The sequence below is a fragment of the Trichomycterus rosablanca genome, chromosome 3 (assembly GCF_030014385.1).
Source record: "Trichomycterus rosablanca isolate fTriRos1 chromosome 3, fTriRos1.hap1, whole genome shotgun sequence".
Taxonomy (NCBI): Eukaryota; Metazoa; Chordata; class Actinopteri; order Siluriformes; family Trichomycteridae; genus Trichomycterus; species Trichomycterus rosablanca.
This window is the reverse complement of record NC_085990.1, coordinates 39,361,786-39,384,165: the sequence shown is the minus strand read 5'-3', so window position 1 is coordinate 39,384,165 and position 22,380 is coordinate 39,361,786. Positions and strand designations below refer to the sequence as shown.

General features: G+C 36.9%; 1 protein-coding gene across 1 annotated transcript; it reads left to right on the top strand.

Annotated features, from left to right (window-relative positions):
* The first annotated feature begins 1,256 nt into the window (after window positions 1-1,256).
* LOC134310673 (scavenger receptor cysteine-rich type 1 protein M130-like) lies at window positions 1,257-22,284 on the top strand. The gene is made up of 9 exons (XM_062992301.1): window positions 1,257-1,308; window positions 10,922-11,209; window positions 11,764-12,084; window positions 15,568-15,702; window positions 17,678-17,767; window positions 18,735-18,818; window positions 19,585-19,668; window positions 21,646-21,649; window positions 22,155-22,284. Exons 1-9 carry the CDS (start codon window positions 1,257-1,259, stop codon window positions 22,282-22,284), a joined length of 1,188 nt encoding a protein of 395 aa, XP_062848371.1.
* The last annotated feature ends 96 nt before the right edge of the window (window positions 22,285-22,380 follow it).

Genomic DNA, 22,380 nt, shown 5'->3' with positions numbered 1-22,380 from the left:
GGCACCTGCACAGGGCTGAGGAATAACATTGAGGGGGGTGTGACCGTCCGTGCGCAGTGTCTCTCGGTGTATGAACTCGGCTCGTGCAGGTGAAAAATGCAGGCTGTACTGACTGCATGCCGGAGGGGGCGCAAGTCAGTTGAGTGGCGTCCTCAGTAAGCAGCAAAAAGGGTCGAATCAGTATAGAGGACACAATCAGAGTAATTGGACATGACTAGAATAGGGATAAAAAATTGGAAAAAAAAAAAAAAAGGAACAACAAATAGATATAGATTTGGTCTCAATTTAAAGAAGACATGCTCAGGTAAGCAGAGGTTATGATTTTATGCTGCCTTGTGGTTGATCTGGGTCACGGTGCTGCACACGTCAAGTTTAAGGTAAAAGTTGAGTTTAAGAGTACAAATTTCTTGATGAAGACCATCGACTTGTGAAAATCTTGTGAAATGTTTTTTTTCAGAAGATTGAAAGTTGTAAGGGGAACTCCATATTAATGCCCATGTTTTATAGTATGTCCAACAAGCACATAGTCAGGTGTCCACATACTTTTGACCATAATGTGTAGTTTTGTTTATGCCTAATAACACATTTTTATACAACCTTCAAATAGAGTATGTGTGTAAACCTACAGTGGGTATATGTATCGAAAGTTTATGAACTGATACAAAGGTGGTTAAATGCTAAAACCACATAGTCCATAAACAGAATTACAGTTGTGTATTGTGCAGACTCTGGCACACTAAAACATAACAGCAGTATTAAAAAGGAGAACCAGAAGGTAACACAGGTATGGTTAACAAACATCCAGTGATTAAATCCCAGTTCTGCCAAGTTGCAATCGTCAGCCTCCTAAACGAAGCCCTTAAAACCTTCTTCTGAATCTGTATAATGTTCAACCCTGTGCTCTGACTCCAACTTTTAAATCAAGCTGATACCTGTATATGTGACGAAAAAAAATATACTGTTACTATATAAATGGGTTGTCTGCTTTTTTATTTTGCATCAGCTGAGTTTACTCTTGACCCTGGCAAAATGCAAGCATGCATGGTGTTTGTATGGTAATGCTCATCTTATCCTCATAGTGGAAACCACAACCTGCAAGTGTGCAAACACATTTCGTGGTGCTGGGCCACAAGATTGCAAATGACACTATTTGAGATAAAACACTCTAGTACATGGTGTAGGTAGGGAGTGACTGAGACTCTTCAAAGCTTCTGTCCCTTAAAAGAACTGGGGCATTTCTGCCTATGCACTGTGAAATGGAACTTTTGCTGATGGTGATTGCCCTGCATGCTTTGTGCTTATTTCAAGGTAACCCACTTCTCATTTGATTTGTTTGGTTAAGTACAGGTCATTGTACTATTATCCACATAAATGCAATTAAAGTTTGTCTAAGAATGTATGAAGGTGCATAATTTTAGTTGTTCCTCTGAAGCAGTAATTCGAGTTTTTCATTTATCGTCGAATGAAATAAAAACAGCGTGGAAAAATGCTCATGCACTTCAAAAGGAAGACACAGTGACTGATGCATAAACAACACGTCTTTGTACACCTATAAATAGAATATTAAACACTTAATGGAATCACTGCAGTGTTGCATTATGAATTTGTGAACATAAAATAATATTTTTAGTGGGAAACTATTTCAGCAAGTTCAGCTTCAAAGTTGTATGTCCAATAAATATTTTTTTTAAATCACAGAATAATGTCTGTGAAATCTGGATAGATAAAATGTAATTATCATTGCTTTCTTGTTATAACTAGTTAAAACTAGTTAATTTATGTTTTATTTTTCATTAAGGCATACAATTATTTTAGCTTGATTCGGGCCTTGACTAAATAAAAAATAACACGTGGGTTTGTCTCTTTCTGCTGTTTGGACTGTTTTGGTTTTAAATAGTTATTAAGATTAGGGTTAAACTATACTTTTTAACAGAAAAAAATTGTTGAAACTTTAATTCTCTATGCATGTTTTGAAATTATAAAATACTTTTAGTTCCCCATATGATATTGTAATGTTGTACATAAGCTAAAGGCAGGTATCAGGAACCAAGTATAACTATATTAAAATAAAAAATAAAGTAATTTTAAGACTTTACTAATATTCATTTGTTCATCTTGAATAACTACTTTATCCCACAGTGACTCTCAGTCTTTATACTATTTCTTGAAATTTAATTTCTAGAAGGAAGCATGTTTTTTCATATTTGAAAGAAATTTTTTTAGAATGTGTAAAAAAACAAATGCTCCATTTAAAAAGGCAGTAAAATAGGTTCATATATTTTTTTAAATTAAAATTCAAGGGTGCTCTTGAATTACAGTGCCGCTAAAAAGTGTGTGTTCCTTTCTGATTTCTTCTATTTTTGCATATATGTCTCACTTTTTTCTAATTTATTTTAGAACTTGAAACAAAATTTTATACAGGGCAGTTTACTGATAAAAGCAACATAATCTCTTCAAGGTGAAATGGCTCAAAGTAAAAAAAAGTAATTGCCCCATTTATGTAACAGCTGCTTGTGCCACCTTTAGAAGCAACAACTGCAGCAAAAGGTTTCTGATAACTGGAGATCAGTCACATCATTGTGAAGGAATTTTGTACCACTCTATATTGTAGAAATCAATTCAGCTACAATCAGGGCTTTCAAGGATAACCTTGAAATGTCAGGACTATGACTAGGGCACTCCAACTTAGAGATGTAGTTTCTCTTTGAGCCTGTTGGAGAAGGACTTGCTCTAGTGCTTTTTATCATTGTCGTGTAGTACCATACAACTGTGTTTAAGCATTAGATCACAGACTGATGACCGGATATTATCTATCAGGATTTTCTGGTAGAGAGCAAAACTGACTATTTTATCAAACATGGCAAGTCACCTAGGCCCTAAAACAGCAAACCAATACCTTACAGTCACACTACCACCAGCATGTTGACTGTTAATATTGTGTTGTTAATGCAGAATGCTGTGGTAACTTGCATATGCAACAGCTAACTGGACCCATGTCTTTCAACAAGTTCCATTTTCAATGAATCATTCCACAGAATGTTTTCCCAAAAAGATCTGTGAGTCATTAAAGTGTTTTTCCACAAATTTGAGATCAGCCTTTATGTTCCTCTTGTGTATAAGTTTTACCCAGACTTTTAAAGATATTTTGGATGCTCGGCCACTTCTGGGACGATTTACGATCTAATTTTAATGGCTTTCGCTGTGGTTTTCAGTCGTAGAACATTAGAAATTATTTTATAACCATTACTGGACTGAAGCTTTAAAATATTTTTCCTTTTTTTTTTATCTTTTCCAGAATTTCTATAAATCACGGCATGATTTTCTGCTTATAGAACCTAATTCACTTTGTTCAAAGGGTTCTATATGGTAACTGGTAGCATTAAGCCTGAGTTGGACTGTTCTAATTAAACTCAATTTGTTTATTTGGTTAATCAAGTCATTGTCAATTCTTTTTTTTTTTACATAGGTCCAGTTACTGTTGGTAACTTTTGTCCTTCATTGAAAAGTATTTTCTCATCCAAGTATTAATTTATTACACTGTTATATTTAACTTGAGCCTAATATGATAAACTTGTGTTATAATGTGCTAATTTATGATTTATCCAACACAACAAAAATCTGTTTCACTTTGTATTAGAGTTTGACTAAAATGTTTGATTAGTCTATTTCTACTGCTGTAACATCGTTTGATATAGTAATGTTTTAAATTGTGATTGAGATTTAAGTCAAACTAAGATGTATACCCTTTCAGGACAAGATTTCTTTTTGTTTAAATAAATAAATATATTAAATAATATGGTTAAACTAGTGAACTTATTAACCCCAAATGTGTAAAAGTATATGTATTGTCACTGAACTTTGTGACATGGCCTCCCATTTCCATGTTAGTGATTATGAATAACTAAAGCTTGTGACTTCTCTGTGCTTGTTTAAATGCACTAGATATAAAGTACATGAAACCTTGATTTACAGTGCAGTAATTTAAAATTCATTTATTTAATGTTTTACGTTTAATTAGTAAAAGTGACTGCCGCTCTACATTTCTATATTTTCCAAAAAAAGCAGGTTTGTTTAATTGTTTGTGTTGCAATAATGTACTTTCCTAAATCTTCTTATTAAATGTACGTATTTCAAAAATAACTTCACGTCCATAAGTCAAAAAAGGCTGCAATTATTCCTTTTTTATAATTGTTGAATAAAAATACTAATGATATAAAGAAAGAAAACTAAAACTAACACACGCCCATGAGAATACCAACAATATTTATATGGTGCAAAAACATTTTATTTTATTATTTATTTTTAATAATATTCATTATTTTTTAAATTTGTTCTATAGTGTTTCAAATTGTATAAACAGAATTTTCAGTCACAGGTAAAATATACATATACTCAAACATTATACAGTTAAAGTTAAAGTTAAAGCCCCAACCTATATGAATATGTACTTTATACATGTTTTCAATGTGGTAGCCTAGTGAGTAGAGCTTTGGGCTGTCAATCGGAAGATTATCGGTTTGAATCCAGGCTCTGCTATGCAGCTACTGCTGGGACCTTGAGCAAGACCCTTAACACTCTGACCCCAGCTTCCAAACAAGTTGAGATACGCGGAAAAAGAATTTCACTGTTCCATACACATTTATATGTATCTACAACAAATAAAAACATATGTTTTTATTTATGTATTGTTTGTTACCAGATTCATTTGCACTGCTCACCTAATTTAACTTTCAGTTTTCTTTAGCAAGTTACCTGCAGAAAATGATCAAATGTTACAAAATGTTATAATTAATTAATTAATAATTAATAATAATTAATGCTTTATGTTTTAGGGTAAATAATTAATAGTTTTAAACTGATTTTGTAATCAGTATTTAAGAAATCTTACTGAACTACTATCTTATTTAAAATAACTAAGTTAAATTCATTTGTATATATAGACATACATTTGCACCACCTAAAATGTTTGGAAGATGTGTCTACAGGGATTTTTGGGGGTTTTTTTATGCTTAAAAATTAATAAATAGCTGTTTTAATCAGTATATTTTACTTCTGTAATACACTGACACAAACTCACCTGATACACTAAAACATGTTTCAGTTTAAATTAGACCTTTACATACTGTACCTTTAAGGTGTGTAATGGCAGTCTTGTAATTTTAATAATGTCTGCAACTTTACTTTACTGCATTAAACATATTCATACAGTAACTAAAGTGTAAAAGGCTTTACAACATCATTTAAATTAGTGACGTGGCCTTCTAATTTGGAGGTATTGAGCACAAATTTAAAATGTCAAATTAACTACAGTGTCTAAGAAATTAGCATTTTATTTTTTAGAATTATGTTCATAAGACAACAAATGTAACAAAAGACGTCTAAGTGTCTATTCGCATATTTGCTTTGCCTGTTGTTTGTGAAACTGCTCTGGATCATCTCTGACTAGCGTCCACCAGTAATCAGCCAACACAGAAGTGGACCAGTTCCCTGGTATCTTTACTTAGTTGTTAAATGTCCTGATGGAAATGTTCACAGCGTTCATTACTGTTACCTGCTGAAGTTTTTTGGGGAAAAGTAGGAATAAGGAAAATGGAATATTCAATCCAAGTTTGTAACACAGTGACAGCATGTCTTCAACCACTTCCTAGTAGTTTTTTGCCCTGAAAAAAATGCATCCCAATCAATTTTCTCATCACCCAAAGGCTGGCTGTTAAACTTGTTGATGGATCTGCATGCCCACAAAAATTAATTTTTCTTTACTTATTTGAAAGAATTTCTCAGACAGGTATCGTATGTGAATGCAAATCAAATCCATGAGTTTAACAAAGTTCTTTATAGGAATATTTTAATGTCTAGGGGCAGTAAAAGTTTGTTGGGTGTTGAATATTCCTCTCTTGCAAAGTATGTGATTGGCTCTCCCGTTCACATAGAAAACAGCAGTACTTTGTATATCCTTGCTGCAAACCCTTCTACAGAGGGACTATCTTAAGGTCACCACTGAAATGCCAGACATACTTGCTGTATTCTAGATAGTTAACCCATATCAGTTCTGTAGTATTTATTATGCATTTAAATTAATACATAACATGACGTGTTGCACAGGAAGTGGCAGAAATAAACTGCTCATTTTTTGATATTCCACTTTATATATCTACCTTTTAAGTTCTTATTGCATAGATAGACTTAATGCAATCTTACATGTAGTATCCTTAAAATAAAAGCAGTCATTTCCAAATTCCAGGGTCATAACCATGTTTGTCATGGTAAAATGATTTAGAATTGCACCCTGTTAACTCGATTTACAGCACTTCCATTGGTGTGCAGTGTTTTGGTTTTTTTTCCTTTTTTTTCCCACTTTAGCGCATCCAATTTCTGCCCGTCAGTCTTCCTCTGACTAATGCTGGTCCCTGCTCCTGATTGAGGAGGACGAGGCTGCTTCATGCCCCCTCCGACACGTGCACAGCAATCGAACATCTTATCACCTACACTTGACGAGTGCAGTGCAGTACAGCGCTGTGTATGGAGAGCCACACCCTCTACCGCACTCCTTTCCCATCTCCGTGCAGGCGCCACCAACCAGCCAGCAGAAGTCTTAATCGCACTAGTCTGAGAGAGAGTCCCCATCCAGCTTAATCCTGCCCCTATCTAAACAACAGGCCAATCGTTGTTCATGTGGCCGCTCATCCTCAGCCGGCAGGCAGAGCCGAGATTCGATACGATGTATTCGAGATCTCAGCTCTGGTGAACAGCGTGTGTTTTTACCGCTGCGCCACCTGAGCAGTTTGGTGTGCAGTGTTATTAATAATTATTATTGACACCATTGGGATAGGTGAGACTAAAACGCTTTAGTTAGAAACATGAGTTAAAGTACATTTATTTACCACAAGCTGAATTTCTTATAACCTTTTCTATCACCTTTACCAAGGGTGCCAACAATTGTGGCCAAGGTTGCCAAGGTTGAAAAGAAAACCCTTGTTTTAAAAGAGGCATAATCCAAACATTATCAAGAGGTCTGTCATAAATTAGAAGCTGCTGGAACCTAGCGACACTATTAAGTTAGCTTTATATTGTTGTGGGTTTACCGCTAAGACTACCTTGCAAAACTGGAGACTTAACACACAGTAGGTAAAATGAGTGAGATTATGACAGTAATTTGAGCTTGTTTTTAAACTGTTGGTTGACATTTTATTTTTTCTTTCGTCTTTAGGACTTAATGGTGCAGCCATTTCTTCTAAGGAAAATGTGACATACCCTAACAGTACTGATGAGCATGAAGAGAAAGAGCGTAAGTAGTCAACTTGCAAAAATCCCTTTTAAAAACAACACACTAATCAGGTTCCTGGGTCTGGGGACAAGCAATGTAACAGTAGTGAAAAAAGTCACTTTGCTATATAATCCAGTTGTCAACATCATCATCATCATCATCATCATCATCATCATACAAGACTTTTACTTCATGGCATCCCATCTCATAAAATTGATTTTCTCTGTTTGTTCTAATTATTGCAAGAAAATAATCATGTTCCCATTTACTCTAACTGAACTGTTCTCTTAATCCAGGCAAAAATCCTTGTTCATTTTATGTTAAAAATCTTGTAAAAGGAAAGAAAAAAGGTTTCCCCCGTGTCCTCCTTGCCACACTTTGACATTTCCACAGGAAGTGACTCACGGGAAGTGGCTGTGCTGCAGTTTATTTTTGCAACACAGCATACACAACGCTATTATATCAGTCAACAAAGCCTATTGTCTGCTTTTTATGAATATAATACAGTGCATGAACAAGAGTAAAACTAGCAGATGGTTCAGGTTCTAAGTAGCTGTGTTTTATAGAGCACTTTAATGTAAGGGTACTCAATAAAAGTATGTATAGAATAATTAATTTGATGGATAGCAATACAATATAATTGTTGGTTAAAACTAGAGATGCATGAGTACCGATACTGGTATCGGGTATTTACCCGATACCGCGCTCATTAACTTGTACTCGTACTCGCAAACGAGTCTCCGATACTAAACATCCGATACCGTGTGCCTAGTGCACATTGCTGCGTTATGCCTAGTTCACACTACACGATTTTTGCCCTGATTTTCGCTTGGCGACTGGTCGGCGCTAGATTTGCCGGCTCGGGAGCAACTCGCCGTTCGCTCGGCGTTCAAAACTCGGCTCTCGATTGCTAAGTGTGAACTGTCCAACAACTCGATCCGACCGGCTCGCCGAGCTCTCGGCGACCGGATCGAGTTTTCTAGCATGTCAGATATCTGATCAAATAGGTATTGGTATCGGTATCGGCAAGTACAAAAATACATGTACTTGTACTTGTACTCGGTTGGGAAAAAATGGTATTGATGCATCCCTAGTTAAAACAATATTACTTTAGCTTAAAATAAAAAGAGTTTAGTGCTTCCCAAGTCTTGAACTTTCAGCCTTATTATCTCAAATCATTAACTTGTGCCAATCAATGTTACAAGTTTAGAACAGTGAGCAAACAGTGCTATGTACTTGTTGCTAATTTCCTCAGACAGCCATCTATTTACTGAATAAAACACATAGAAAATATGCTATAAGTTAACCTGCAGGTTTTTATTTAGTCTAGTTTTCAAGTGACACACAGGCATGTGGACTACCAATGTGATCGTGAGAAAATTTGGCAAGAAATGTTCTTGCAGTTTGCATTGTGGCTAAAACACTTTTTCCGGAAAAGCAAAGCAGAAGAGATTGCACTACATAAAAAGCATTAAAGCATGCCATGGAAAACAGTGGAAGAAAAGCACTGTCTGCAGCCTTTTGTGAATGTCATAGCTACACTAGTGTAAAAAAATGTTTTTTACACTAAAATAATAATATCACACAGAAGGAACTGTACCACTTTTGTCAACAATTACATCAACCAAACACTTTCTATAATTTAACGTCTTTTTCATTACTGTGAAGAAATCTTAACTGTGGTTTTCATCCTTCATTCTGTTAAATTTAAGAGAAAGTTATACTTTACAGGATTAGCTAAAATTAATTAAGATACATTCAGTTAGCTTAAATGGTTTACAATAAATTAAGTAAACTCTTAATTTGGTCATTTATTTTTTTAAAGGAACTTTTGACTTTAAGGAATAGTCATGTAAAAAAACGTATTTGTATAGCACTTTTCACAAAAGACATTGACTCAAAGCAACTTTACAAATTCTATAACCAAAACTCCCAATGAGTGAGCAGAGGCCAACAGTGGCTCCCTAAACTCCCTAAATATTACAAGGAAGAAACCATGAGAGGAACCAGTATCAACAGGGACCCATCCTCTTTGGGTGGCCAAAGAGTATACAAGATTTTTGTGTTACACTTTCCACTTTCTTATAATACTCTGAACAGTACTCAGAAGGATAGTTAAAGCCTCTGAGAAGTATTTTCTATCCTTCTCCTGCCTTTCCTCTACTTTATTACAATGCCGTTTTAAAAGCACCTTTTCTATTACTATTTTGTAAATATATACAAATGCAATGTCTGGAACACATTAAAAATTAATTTCAAAAATTAAAAAATTCTGAACTGAGGATATTAATTGTTGCAGTTTTTTTGCCTATTCTTGCTTGATACCAGAATTTAGATGCTCAACACTTAAAGGTCGCCTTTGTCTGATTCTCCACCAGTGGCGATTTCTCTAAGACTGCAAGGAAAGCTCAGCTTCCCCTAAAATGTCAAAAATTAAATGGTCAAATATGTACAGTTGTGTTAACATTTCATTGACTACAAATGCGTTAGAATACGTTCATCTCGAAGACGAGTTCGTTCAGAATCAGCTACTTATCACAAATCGACTCGATTTTGTTAACTTCTCATACATTCCCGCAGCATCAACGCATTTGCCCGCAGAAGCTGAGCGTCTGTTCACTTCAATGGGACTGCATGAAACGTTTTTTTTTCATTGCTTCGAAACTCGCCGGTCATTGGATAGATGCCACGATTTTGTCCCGCCCCCGGACGCTGAGCGTCTCTGGGGGTGAATGGAGCTGTGGGCGGGTCTGGACACTGAGCTTCTGCAAGATGCTTAGAGGATCAGTCGAAAGGCTGAATCCCATTTTGATTTTGAGATCTACGTCACTTAATCACTGGGAGCTTCAGTCCCATTGCGGATTTTGCGAGTGAAGTCAAAAGACAAAGTGCAACCCATTTCAGGCCATTTTCTTGAAAAGGAATGGAGGGCAGAATTTATGTATAAATAAATTGACAAATTTTATGATGAAAGCCGACAATGAGCTTCCCCTCTTTGAAAGACCAGCAGCTGCCACTGTTCTCCACCATATATTTTTAATAGAAGGCAGATCTGGGTTGTATGCAGGCTAGTCACTTACATGCACTCTGTGTTTACAGAGTCATGCTGTTGTAGCATGTGTAGAATGAGTCCTGGCATTGTCTTGCTGAAATAACCATGGAATTTCTGGAAAAAGTCACCAACTTGACATCTTTTTAAAATCCCAATATAACCAAATTTTTTGCCTATTGTACACCTGTGTTATTTCTCCTGTTCATAGAGAAAAGAGTTAATAAATCACACATTCTTGTTTTTGTTGCAAAGATGTCCAATCTTTTCTGAAAATTGGGTTTTGTGTTTATTGTAAAGAAACACCAGTGGTCGGCACAATGCCCTGACCTCAACCTAGCTAAACACCCCCAATATCTTGTGGAAAGCATTCCCAAAAGAGTGGAGGCTGTTATAGCTTCAGGGAGGGGGGTATATAAATGCCCATGGTTTTTAGACAAGGAAATGCTGTCTGACAATTACAATAGCATAGTGTTCTTTTTAATGCATATACTATTCTTACCCATATAAATACTTTTTCTGTGTAGCATATTAATTCTACTGTTTATTAATTTCAATAAAGTAGTTATTGTAGAAGACAAACCAAAATTATTTTCTATGCACCAAAGGTGAATTCTACATGCTCAGCCTGTCTCAAGTCTGCTCTGGCACTCTTGGGGCTTTTTACAATGGCAGCTGGGTACCTGTAAGCCTACAGTCCTTGAGCATTCTGGAAAAGGATGACATTGGCCACATCTGTAACAGCCTGGGTTGTGGAGGAGTTTTTGACTTCAGGGAAAACAATACAGCACCTTTTAACACCTGTCTAACAGACTGTGTTTTCATCAACTCCACACTGCACAACTGCTCTACCGCTGCACTTGATAACTGCCTCAAATTGATGGAGATATTCTGTGGTAAGTCACCCAACAACTACCATTCATGTAGACTGTGCTGTCTTTCATTGTTAGAAACAGAAATGTGCTTATTTGGAGGCAGATTTGAAGCTTGTGAGTCCTTTAGAATCACTTGGGTATCTTCTTTACTCATAAGTCATTGTTCCAGACTTATTGTGGGGCATTTTATCATTATTTTTTTTATTTGAGTGGGGCCATGTGGTGTCTAGCTATTGGCATTAATTTGAGGGAAAATGGGGGCCTTTGTGGTGTCTATCAATTGACATTTTGTGTCTCATATTTATTCTTATAGTAGCCATTGCTTTTACCCTTGGGTTTTATTTTCACCTTTGGCAGAATTGCACATTGTGCTCTTTGTGTGAGTTTAACAGAATGCCCACTCTCAGGCATAGAAACAACATAAAAAATACATATTATGACCAGGGTAAAGATCCAATCACAATTTAGGAAAAAAATAAATGCAGGTGATTCCAAAGGGTTTACAAAATTTCCTAGTTCTAGCAGTCTTTCTAACTTGATGTGACTAAGTAACGGCTTGTTTTTTTTTTCCTCAGAGTGGCAGGCTGTCCGTTTGAAGGGTGGAAAAGACAAATGTGAAGGACGGGTAGAATTGCTAAACGCTGGGCTTTGGGGTTCAGTGTGTGATGATGAATGGGATTCAAATGGAGGAAATGTGGTATGTGCCCAGCTAGACTGTGGCACAGCTGTACATATAACACACAAGGCCAGTTGGTTTGGTCAAGGCACTGGTCCTGTTTATATCAGTAAACTGAACTGCACTGGAAATGAAAAAAACCTATGGGAGTGCAGCACTTACAACCACAGAGACAACAACTACTGCGGCCATAAAGAGGATGCTGGAGTTGTGTGTTCAGGTGCTGTGCAGGTTTACAATCAGTACACTCACTCACTTTCCTAACCACTTATCCAATTACGGCTTGGGGGAGTGCTGGAGCCTATCCCAGCTTTTCAATGGGCGCAAGGCACACAGTAACACCTTGGACGGAGCACCAGTCCATCACAGGGCAGGCACACATACAAACACACCCATTCACCTATAGGGCAATTCAGTGTCTCCAATTAACCTGACTGCATGTTTTTGGGACTATGGGAGGAAACCGGAGCTTCGGGAGGAAACCCACGCAGACACGGGGAGAACATGCAAACTTCACACAGAAAGGACCCAGACCTCCCCGCCTGGGGATCAAACCCAGGACCTTCTTACAATCAGTACAACAATTCTGATATACTGTAGTAAGCCTCTATGTAGTTGTTTAATTATATACAGTATATATATATATTTAAGCAATAGAACACGAGAGGGAGTGTGTTATCGCGAATAACATCACGGCTCGAGTGTTCTATTGCTTTTATACAACAGTTTTTACAAAATAAAGAAAGAAAATAAATCAAAGAAGCCCTGAATTTCATATTAAATATGCTTTAATATTGACAATACCTTCCGCCAAAAAGTAGTTCCACAACGAATATAAAGTTTAACACTACAAAGCAGACATCCCAAGTTGCAAAAACTCATTTCAGGGAGGTAAGAACAACAACAAGAAGAAAGCAAGAACCTCCGAAGGGAAAAAAAGAAATAAAAAAACCTCTCGCACACACCAAAAGCTATGGATGAAAACAGAACTACTAGGGCTTAACTAACTGTTCACGTTACAAACACATTAATGTTCCCTACATAGTGCACTAGATAGTGTATCAGATCATGGATATATGTTCCCTACATAGTGCACTAGATAGTGAATTAGACAATTGGTTATGTTCCCTACACAGTGCGCTAGATGATTGTGTATCAGATAACGGATTTAAAATGCGACCGGGAAAAAAAGTCTGTGTCGCCTGCGTGCACGTTTATGTGCATGAAGCTTGTCGTTAATGGCAACGCGTCAGCGGAGTAATACCATTGTGGTGTGAAAAGACTGTGCTGTTATCACGAATATCAGCACGGCTAGAACGCTTCTCAACCAATCAGATTGTAAGGTCGGAACTACCTGTTGTATAAATATATATATATATATATATATTTCTCTTAACACAGTGCTGACCAACACTATTTTTGGGGGAATACTTACTCAGTACAATTTTGGTTTTCCTTAAACAAAAACACCATGGCTACCGTTCTTTGAAAAGGTAATACAGTAATCCCTCCTCGATCGCGGGGGTTGCGTTCCAGAACCCTCCGCGAAAGGTGAAAATCCGCGAAGTAAAAACCATGTGTTTATATGGTTATTTTTATAACCCGATTCCATCGGCTTTAGCATTTAGCATCTTGTCATTAAAACCAATGGATTGAGGTAGCACACCATGCTAACGTCAATATAACATTTCCCTTCATGTAACGATAACTGTTACATTTCCTGACAAGCCCGAACTTGCAAATAAAAACACTCGGTACAAGTTTATACAAGTTAAAAATCAGTAATATTTTATTTACGTTTGAAAAGAACTCCATTAGTTTGTCCGCACCGTCAGCCATGTTTGAACAGCCTCCTTATCGGGAGCGCGCACAGGATGACGTAAAATGCGTCTATGTAGAGAGAGAGCTAGCTTTTCGAACACCCCCCCTTGTCTGCAGAACTTTATCAAGTTCTCTCTCTCTCCCTCCTGTTCGTGTGCACGCTGTCTGTGCATGCCACTACGCATCTTGACCAATCACGTGCGGCTTTAACAGAAAAAAAACCCGGAGCCGAATCCCATCGTTCACTTTAAAGAACCGGCTCTTAGAGCCGGACCGTTCGCGACCGACCCATCACTAGCAGAAATCCGCGGTTTATATTTAGACATGCTTGCAAATAAAATCCGCGATAGAGTGAAGCCGCAAAAGTCGAAGCGCGATATAGCGAGGGATTACTGTAATCCCTTGTTTTTGCCACAATCTGTAGCCCTTAATTTTAAAACTGTATCTAAAACAGACACCCAGTTTTTCCAAAGGGGAAAACTTTTATGTGAAAAACTAAAATATCAACAGAAGAAAAGAAAACCCCCAGTTTAGTGCTTGGTTGAGCCATTTTTGTCAGGGATTAGCTAAATAATTTTCATATTCATATTTAAGTGACAAAAATCATTTAGCTACTATTGTCTTTAGTGTGACATAAAATTAAAATTAAATAAATATCTTGCATGGCAGCCTTTAAACCCATTCTGATGTAAAGCTTGCTTGACTGTGGATTATAATGTAAATACATAGAGGTTGACCTTAAAGGTAACCTGAACTCAGAGGAAGCACACCTGTGTATAAACTTTTTCAGATTTACCTGAGTACGGATGGCTTAGGAAAACAGGCTAGTGGATGCACTAAGGGGATTGACTAGTTATTTATCTTCCTAGTTTATGCCACTATATTAAAATGTTCTGCCTTTTTTATCTGCCAAGTGATTTAAAGGCAACTAATGATGTTATCTAAAATACAATGGTAGTTAATGCAGATGTTCACATTTCTTAAACAAAAATTTTTTTTGTGCATTTGCTGTTTTATATTCACATCATTTGAAAAAAAAATGTTTCAATAAAAAGGAATTAAAAGTAGACTTTAAATAGACTAAACATGGTAAATGTGTTTTGCATAATATATGACATGTGAAATTGCTATATTTCTTAGCAGTATTTACAGTCAATCAAATGAATTCCTAAGACACATTCAGCCTTCATTGCTGGTCAACCTGTACATTGTCATTATCTGTAATCTAAGGTAATTAAGGTAAATTATCTGAACAAAAGTAGTTGTCATGAAGCTTGAAAAAAAAACTATGTTAATACTAGTTTTAATTCAACTGTGTTCAATTGTATTGTGTTGTATTGTTTTTTTTTAGGTAAAGACATCTGACATTTTATTTAAGTATTTAAGATGTGTAACTGTTTTGATTGTGTGACTCGGAAAGTCTGTGCCCCTTATGAGGTGCTGCTGTGTGAACATAGTAACTTGAACTGTGAGGTTTACCATCAAACCAAATTTCCATGCCATACAGTCAAAAAATAGGGTTTTAGATAACAGTGACTTCAGCCCTCTAATGCAAGTGACAGTTTCATTACCGCAGAATTTTCTTTGCTACTACAAATGTGCTTATTGCAAATAATGGAACAGATGCATTGTATCAGATAAGCCTAATTGTAGACATTTCTTTTTGTATAGAAAGCAGTAACATATCAGTTATACCATCAATTACGCTCATGCCAAATCAAACAAACCGGACAACAGGTGATGCATACACAGACACACACTTTACTTAATGAAAAAAACTGGATTGTGTCTGAAAAGTTTACTGCATTGTTGTGATTAGATACACTGTGGTATACATGTGGTGTAAATGTTAGATGTAAGATCTATGTTTGGTTTTTTTTAGAATCTTTGGAGAAGACTGTTGAGAGCAGCAGTATGCTTTCATCAGCAGTATTGGGCTGTATTGTTCTCTCTATTGTTCTGGTGTTTGCACTATTTTTAATTGCTGCCCAAAGCATCTACTACAGAAAAAGAAATGGCAAGTACTCACAACTTCCTCTTATCTATAGCAGACTTTTAAAACCAAAATGATAATTACAAGTAATCTACAAAAAGGCATGCCAAGAGGTTAAAGATTAAATGTGCATCATGCAACAATTAAATGAGACAAATGTAACACATTGGAGAATGCAGTTGACATCTAACATGGCAGCCTTTAAACCCATTCTGATGTAAAGCTCGCTTGACTGTGGATTATAATGTAAAAAAGTAAAGGTTGCCGCTCAGTTGGCGCAGCAGTAAAATCACACGCTTGCGCACCAGAGCTGGGTTTTCAAATACATTGTATTGAATCTCAGCTCTGCCATCCGGCTGGGCTGAACGACCACATAAACAACGATTGGCCTGTTGTTCATATAGGAGTGGGGTATTAAGCCGGGTAGAGACTCCTGCACTAAGACCTCTGCTGGCTGATTAATGGCGCCTGCACAGAGGCAGGGAAAGAGTGCGGATCAGGGTGCGTCTCTCCGTACATTGCATATATGCACTCGCCTAGTTATTTTTAACTTTAATGTTTACAGCATATGTGTTATATCAGAGGCACTGTGACTCCCACACAACCACAGTGCTCCATACAAGAAAATACTTATTACGTTCCTGTACAAATTACTATATATGGTCTGTGGCTAATACCTATGGAAATATGCATAGTACTTGAGTAACTTTATTTTTATTTAACTATATTTTAATTTCTTTTGGGCATAGTTTTCTTTTTGTCTTTTTTTGATAACAACAGTTAACAGCACAATAGCTTTTTTGTTTATCATTTTTTTAGTGTTGTTTAGAAAAAAAGACCTGGCCTAGATACATACAATAATAATTCCTTAAGTCTATCAGTCCCAGCAGGGGTCCTTGTGGCCTTTATCTATGACTGTTGCAAATGCAGCAGCATTTTTCATTTGCAACACTGTTTACACTAATGGATGGAAATGTGACCTCGATAAGAAAAAAATGAATATGAGACAACTGACTCTTAGTTTGGCTACATTAAAACTCTCTGGGGTTTAGATGGGTTGAGATCAGGGCTCTATGGAGCCCAGTGGAGCTCCTTCACATTATAATTTTTAAACAATGTCTTTATGAACCCTTCTTTGTGCACAAGAGCATGCACGCATGCAATAAAATAATAAATAAGGCCTTTTCCAATTATTTGCCAAAGTTGGAAGTGTATGGTTTAATTTATGATTGCTTTTATTCACCTGTTAGTAATAAGTGTGGCTGAAACACTTGAACTCCTTATTTCTGACCATATAGTGTATTTGCTGACAAATGATTAAATAGTTCAATTAAATTGTTAATTCTTAACTATAGATATGTTGCTTACTATTTTCACTGTTCAGCAGGAGGAACTATAACCAGGATCATTTCACAAGAAGCAAATTCAGACTCATCAAGTGAACATTACTACAACCCTGTCACTTCAACAAATGCAACTATAAACAACCTGCACAGTAAGATGTTATATTGACAGAAACTATTACTGGTTAGTTCATTTAGTTAATTCAGCTATCTTCTTCTGTAAGCATGGGTAAATCGTCTAGGAGCAGGTATACCTTAGCTCTGTAACAGTATGTCACACTGAACAAAACTGAATTCTCTCTTTAGCAGGAGGATTTGAAGCCAGGAAAACTTCACAAGATGACACTTCTGAAACCTCAAGTGAATCAGATTATGAACATTACTACAACTCACCACCTGCTGCAACAAACAACATACACAGTATGCTGTTACTTATTTATAATAGTTATTAAAAAGAGTGGAACAAGTAGATTACATATTTAGCAACTATGTTTACTACACAGTTTGTGTATTATTAAAACTATTATTTTCTGAATTACAACAAAACAGTTGACAGTCTATGTTTGCACTGGTAATGCTCTGTAGACCATTTATTGTCAGATTGACACTAAAATTAATGAAACTGATGAACTGATGAAAATGTGTTAAATTTGCAGCCTTAGATGATGATCCTGTGGTTGCTGAGTGCAATCAAGAGCAAGAAAAAGCATCTGGAGAAGATAATGCTGTGAAAAATAAGCCACATTGTAAGTGACCTTATGCATTACATTGCAAAAGCTATGCAGACACCCCTTTCAATTAGTGAGTTTGATTGTTTTAGCCACACCATTTACTATCAGGCATATAAAAATATCAAATAAATTATATGCTTGTAACTTTGTGGCAAGGCTTTTTTTTCTGTACCAGCATGACTGTGCAAAAACAGTTTGGTGTGAGGAAACTTTAGTGTTTTGACCAAAACCCTGTTAAACACCTTTGGGATTAACTGGAACATCAACTGCAAACCAAGTCTTTTCATCCAACATCAGCGCCTGACCTCACAAAAGCTCAGTTGACTAAATGGGCCACAGACAAACTCCAAAAACTTGTAAAATGTCTTTTCAGAAAAGAAGAGGCTGTTATAGCCACAAAGGAAAGAGGGCACTACATGTTATTGCCCATGGTAATGGACAGGATGTTAAAAAAGCTCATGGTCAGGTATCCACATATTTTTCAATGTGCTACACTGAATGGTCACCAACTTTGTATATACATTTTTGGCTGAGGTATTTCCAAAGTATAGGTGCACTGTGTATCTCAGTATGTAATTACTCATTGTAGCCTATCTGTCACTAGCCCATATATCAATAGAAAGAGACCACTACTGATTACTATTGTTTAAAACGTATTTGGGTTGGGGTGGTCCTTTCGAAGCTTAGCAGTAACAAAGTTGGAACAGACTAGCAATATCTTAGCAAAAGTGTTGGTTCCAGCTGAAACCTTTTCATTAGCATTGTCCACTTAATGTCCAATCCAACTAGAAATCAACATTCACCATCCTTGATTTTATAATCAGTGAAAACTAACATAAAATGTAAGGGTCATTTTTGTAACAGTTTCTGATACAGTTTGTAGTCTGTAGACTTCTAGATGCATCTATATGGTATTTGTAATTGACACTGGTTCTGTTGTGATGTTAGATGGTTAAAACACACTTTTACCTGTGGTATATAGATGCTGAATCTGATTCAGAAAGCACATCTTCTGGTGAATGTTATGAAAACACACAAGCAGAAGAGGAAGAACTCTTGAATCCAGGTCAGTTAATTTAAGTGGTTATGTGTACATGTAAGTGTGTTATGCAGTATAGATTGTCATAATCCATGCCTTTTTTTCTTTTACAGCTATTAACCAGTTTTATCCTAATCATGCATTGGAAATGCAGATGTTACACTTGCACAATGCTGATCAGCCACCTGAAAGAAGTGGTGAGTTAATTTTCATTGTTGGGCATTAACAAAATTAGTATATACAGGGTGTCCCAAAATGAACTGACATTTTTTAATAAAACACATTTTTAATTTAAACATTAATAATGTTTTTGCTTTATTTAAAAGTTAAGACATGGAGGTTATGTATAAAACAAAACATCTGACAAATGACCCCCTTGACCGTGGCAGCACATGTTCACTCTTTTGACGAAATTTTCCATGACACACTGACATACTTGCTGAGAAATTTCAGCAATGTTGTGTCAAATTTCTTCTTTGAGGTCCTCAATGGATTGTGGTTTGTTGGTGTACACTTTATCCTTAAGATAACCCCAAAGAAAGAAGTCACCATTTTTTATGTGAATTTTTACAATTTCTATGTGTTGTTCGATTGTGTACCTTTTCATGATTTAACCTCAACGTTTACTAATGACAGGAATTTAAAAATCTCTAACTCAGGTTTTGCCGCGAAAAAATGGCAGCAAATTTAAAATGTCAGTTAATTTTGGGACACCCTGTATATGTACTTGACTATCATTCTATAGTGATGTTAGAGGGTTAAAACACACTTTTACATGTGGTATATACTGTAGATGCTGTCTCTGATTCAGAAAGCACATTTTCTGGTGAATGTTATGAAAACACACAAGTAGAAGAGGAAGAACTCTTGAATCCAGGTCAGTTGATTTAAGTGGTACTACTACTGTAATTCTAGAACCATTGACAATTCGGTGTGTTATGCCAATTGTGCTGGCTATATGACTGAGACAGAGCATCACCAAAAATGGAAGGTCTTATGTGGTTTTCCTGGCATCCAGTGGTTATTACCTACCAAAAATAGTCTAAGAAAGGACAACCAGCCAGTGGTGGCTGCTGGTCTTTCAAAAAGGGGAAGCTCATTGTCGGCTTACATCATAAAATTTGTCAATTTATTTATACATAAATTCTGCCCTTCATTCCTTTTCAAGAAAATGGCCTGTGATCCTATCGAAGAAATGGGTTGCAGTTTGTCTTTCGACTTTACAAAATCCGCGATGGGACTGAAGCTCCCAGTGATTAGGTGATGGGGTAGATTTCAAAATAGCTGTCAATCAAAACGGGATTCAGCCTTTCGACTGATCTTCTAAGCATCTTGCAGAAGCTCTGCGTCCAGACCCGCCCACAGCTCCATTCACCCCCAGAGACGCTCAGCGTCCGGGGGGTGGGACAAAATCGTGGCATTTATCAATGACCGGCGAGTTGCGAAGCAATAAAAAAAAACGTTTCATGCAGTCCCGTTGAAGTGAATAGACGCTCAGCTTCTACGGGCAAATGCGTTGACGCTACGCGAATGTATGAGAAGTTAACAAAATCGAGTCAGTCGATTTGTGATAAGTAGCTGATTCTGAACTAACTCGGCTTCGAGATGAACGTGTTCTAACGCATTTGTAGTCAATGAAATGTTAACACAACTGTACATATTTGACCATTTAATTTTTTACATTTTAGGGGAAGCTGAGCTTCCCTTGCAGTCTTAGAGAAATTGCCACAGCAACAGGGTCATGGGTGCCCAAGTCTTATTGATACACATGATGAGCAAAGGCTACCCTGTCTGGTCCGATTCCAGAAAAGATGTTGACTATAACAGACCCATGCTGACCCATGCCCACCACCAAAAATGCCTACAATAGAATATAATACCTTTATTTGTCTATATACATATACAGGTGTACAGTACAACTAAATTCTTCCTTCACGTATCCCAAATTGTTTGGAAGTTGGGGTCAGCCATTGTACAGCACCCCTGAAGCAGAGAGGGTTAAAGGCTTTGCTCAAGGACCCAACAGTGGCAGAGCTGGGATTCAAACTCTCAACCTTTCAGTTGATAGCCCAACACTCTACCCACTAGGCTACCACTGTCTCTAATGGAGCAATGACAACATATTTTTTACATTATGTAAACAGCTGGGTGCATGTTCAAGTGCCATGTCACAGCCAAAGCTTGTTCATTACACCCACTTTATTGACCACTGGACTGGATTGGAATGATTATTGGGCTGCTGTTTTTACAGACCCTTGAAACCGTAACTTCAAAGCTTCAAAGTTATGTGAATGTCATCCTATAACTGTAGACATGTCATGTTGTTTGTTTCTAAAAGTGGATGAAACCCAATTACTTCTTGAGCGGCCCCCAGTGAGCAACCCCTCCCATCAGACAGCAGAAAACATCAGTCCTCCCCAGTCGTACTCTCAAGATCAAGGTACTTATGTTGCATAATTATTTATGCTTAAATATATGGCTTTATTTAAGTGTCAAAAATCCAAAACATTTTTGAAGATTTTAACGACTAGCAGTGTGTCCTAATATGCCACCCTTGACACTGACAACCAAGTCAGGTTGCCAATATACTGCAAGGCTAGAGCTGCCCGGGTAAGTTATTGGCCTAAAGGGAAAAAGTCAAAAGAGCAACAACAGCTCAGGCACTAATCATCAGGACACATAAGTTCTTAGTATGAGATGCCACGCAACATCAACATAAGCACTGTTTGTCAGTAGCTTAGTGGATTGGGTTTCCATGACAGAGCATCCATAAACAAGCCCATGAATACCATTTATTTATTCATTAGGATTTAAATATCATGTATTACCTTTTTTTTTTTTACATTCATGACAGGACAGTTAGTTACAGGTTAAACATAAATCATCAGTTCAAGTTTAATGTCAAACACAGTCACAGACAATTGTTTATCTTCAGTTCAACTAACTTACATGTCTTTGAACTGTGGGAGGAAACTGAAGCTCCCAAAGGAAACCCACACAGACACGGGGAGAACATGCAAATTCCACACAAAAAGCACCTGGACCGTTCCAACTAGAAATCAAACCTAGAACTTTCTTGCACTGAGCCACCACGCCGCCCGCCTAAGATCACCATGTGCAATAGTATTGGTCTGAGTGATGCAAAGCATACATTTACAGTAGTAAAACAGTAATGACCAAAACTTCAGCATCCAGGTTTGGAGGAATCAAGATCAACACTACCATCCCAAATGCATTTTGCTCAATAAAAGCTGCACTTTATTGTTATTTGATGAACAAACAGATGTTCAACTAGCATAGATGGATGTGGTGGTCAATTGTACAAATACAGTATGTTAACCAATGTAATGTTACTACAAACAGTAACAAACTAACACACATAATTTCGATTTCTTTAGATGACAGCAGCACATCTTCTGAGGAAGCATATGAAAATGTGCCACCATGCGAGTCCTCTGATGACAGTGATTACGATGACATAGCAAACTGGTAAAGATTAAAAGATGCTGCTTCAGGCAGTATTAAACTACTGACAAGCTCAGATCGAAAAAGTTCTCCAGGAAAAAATGCTGCTACCATATTTATTTAA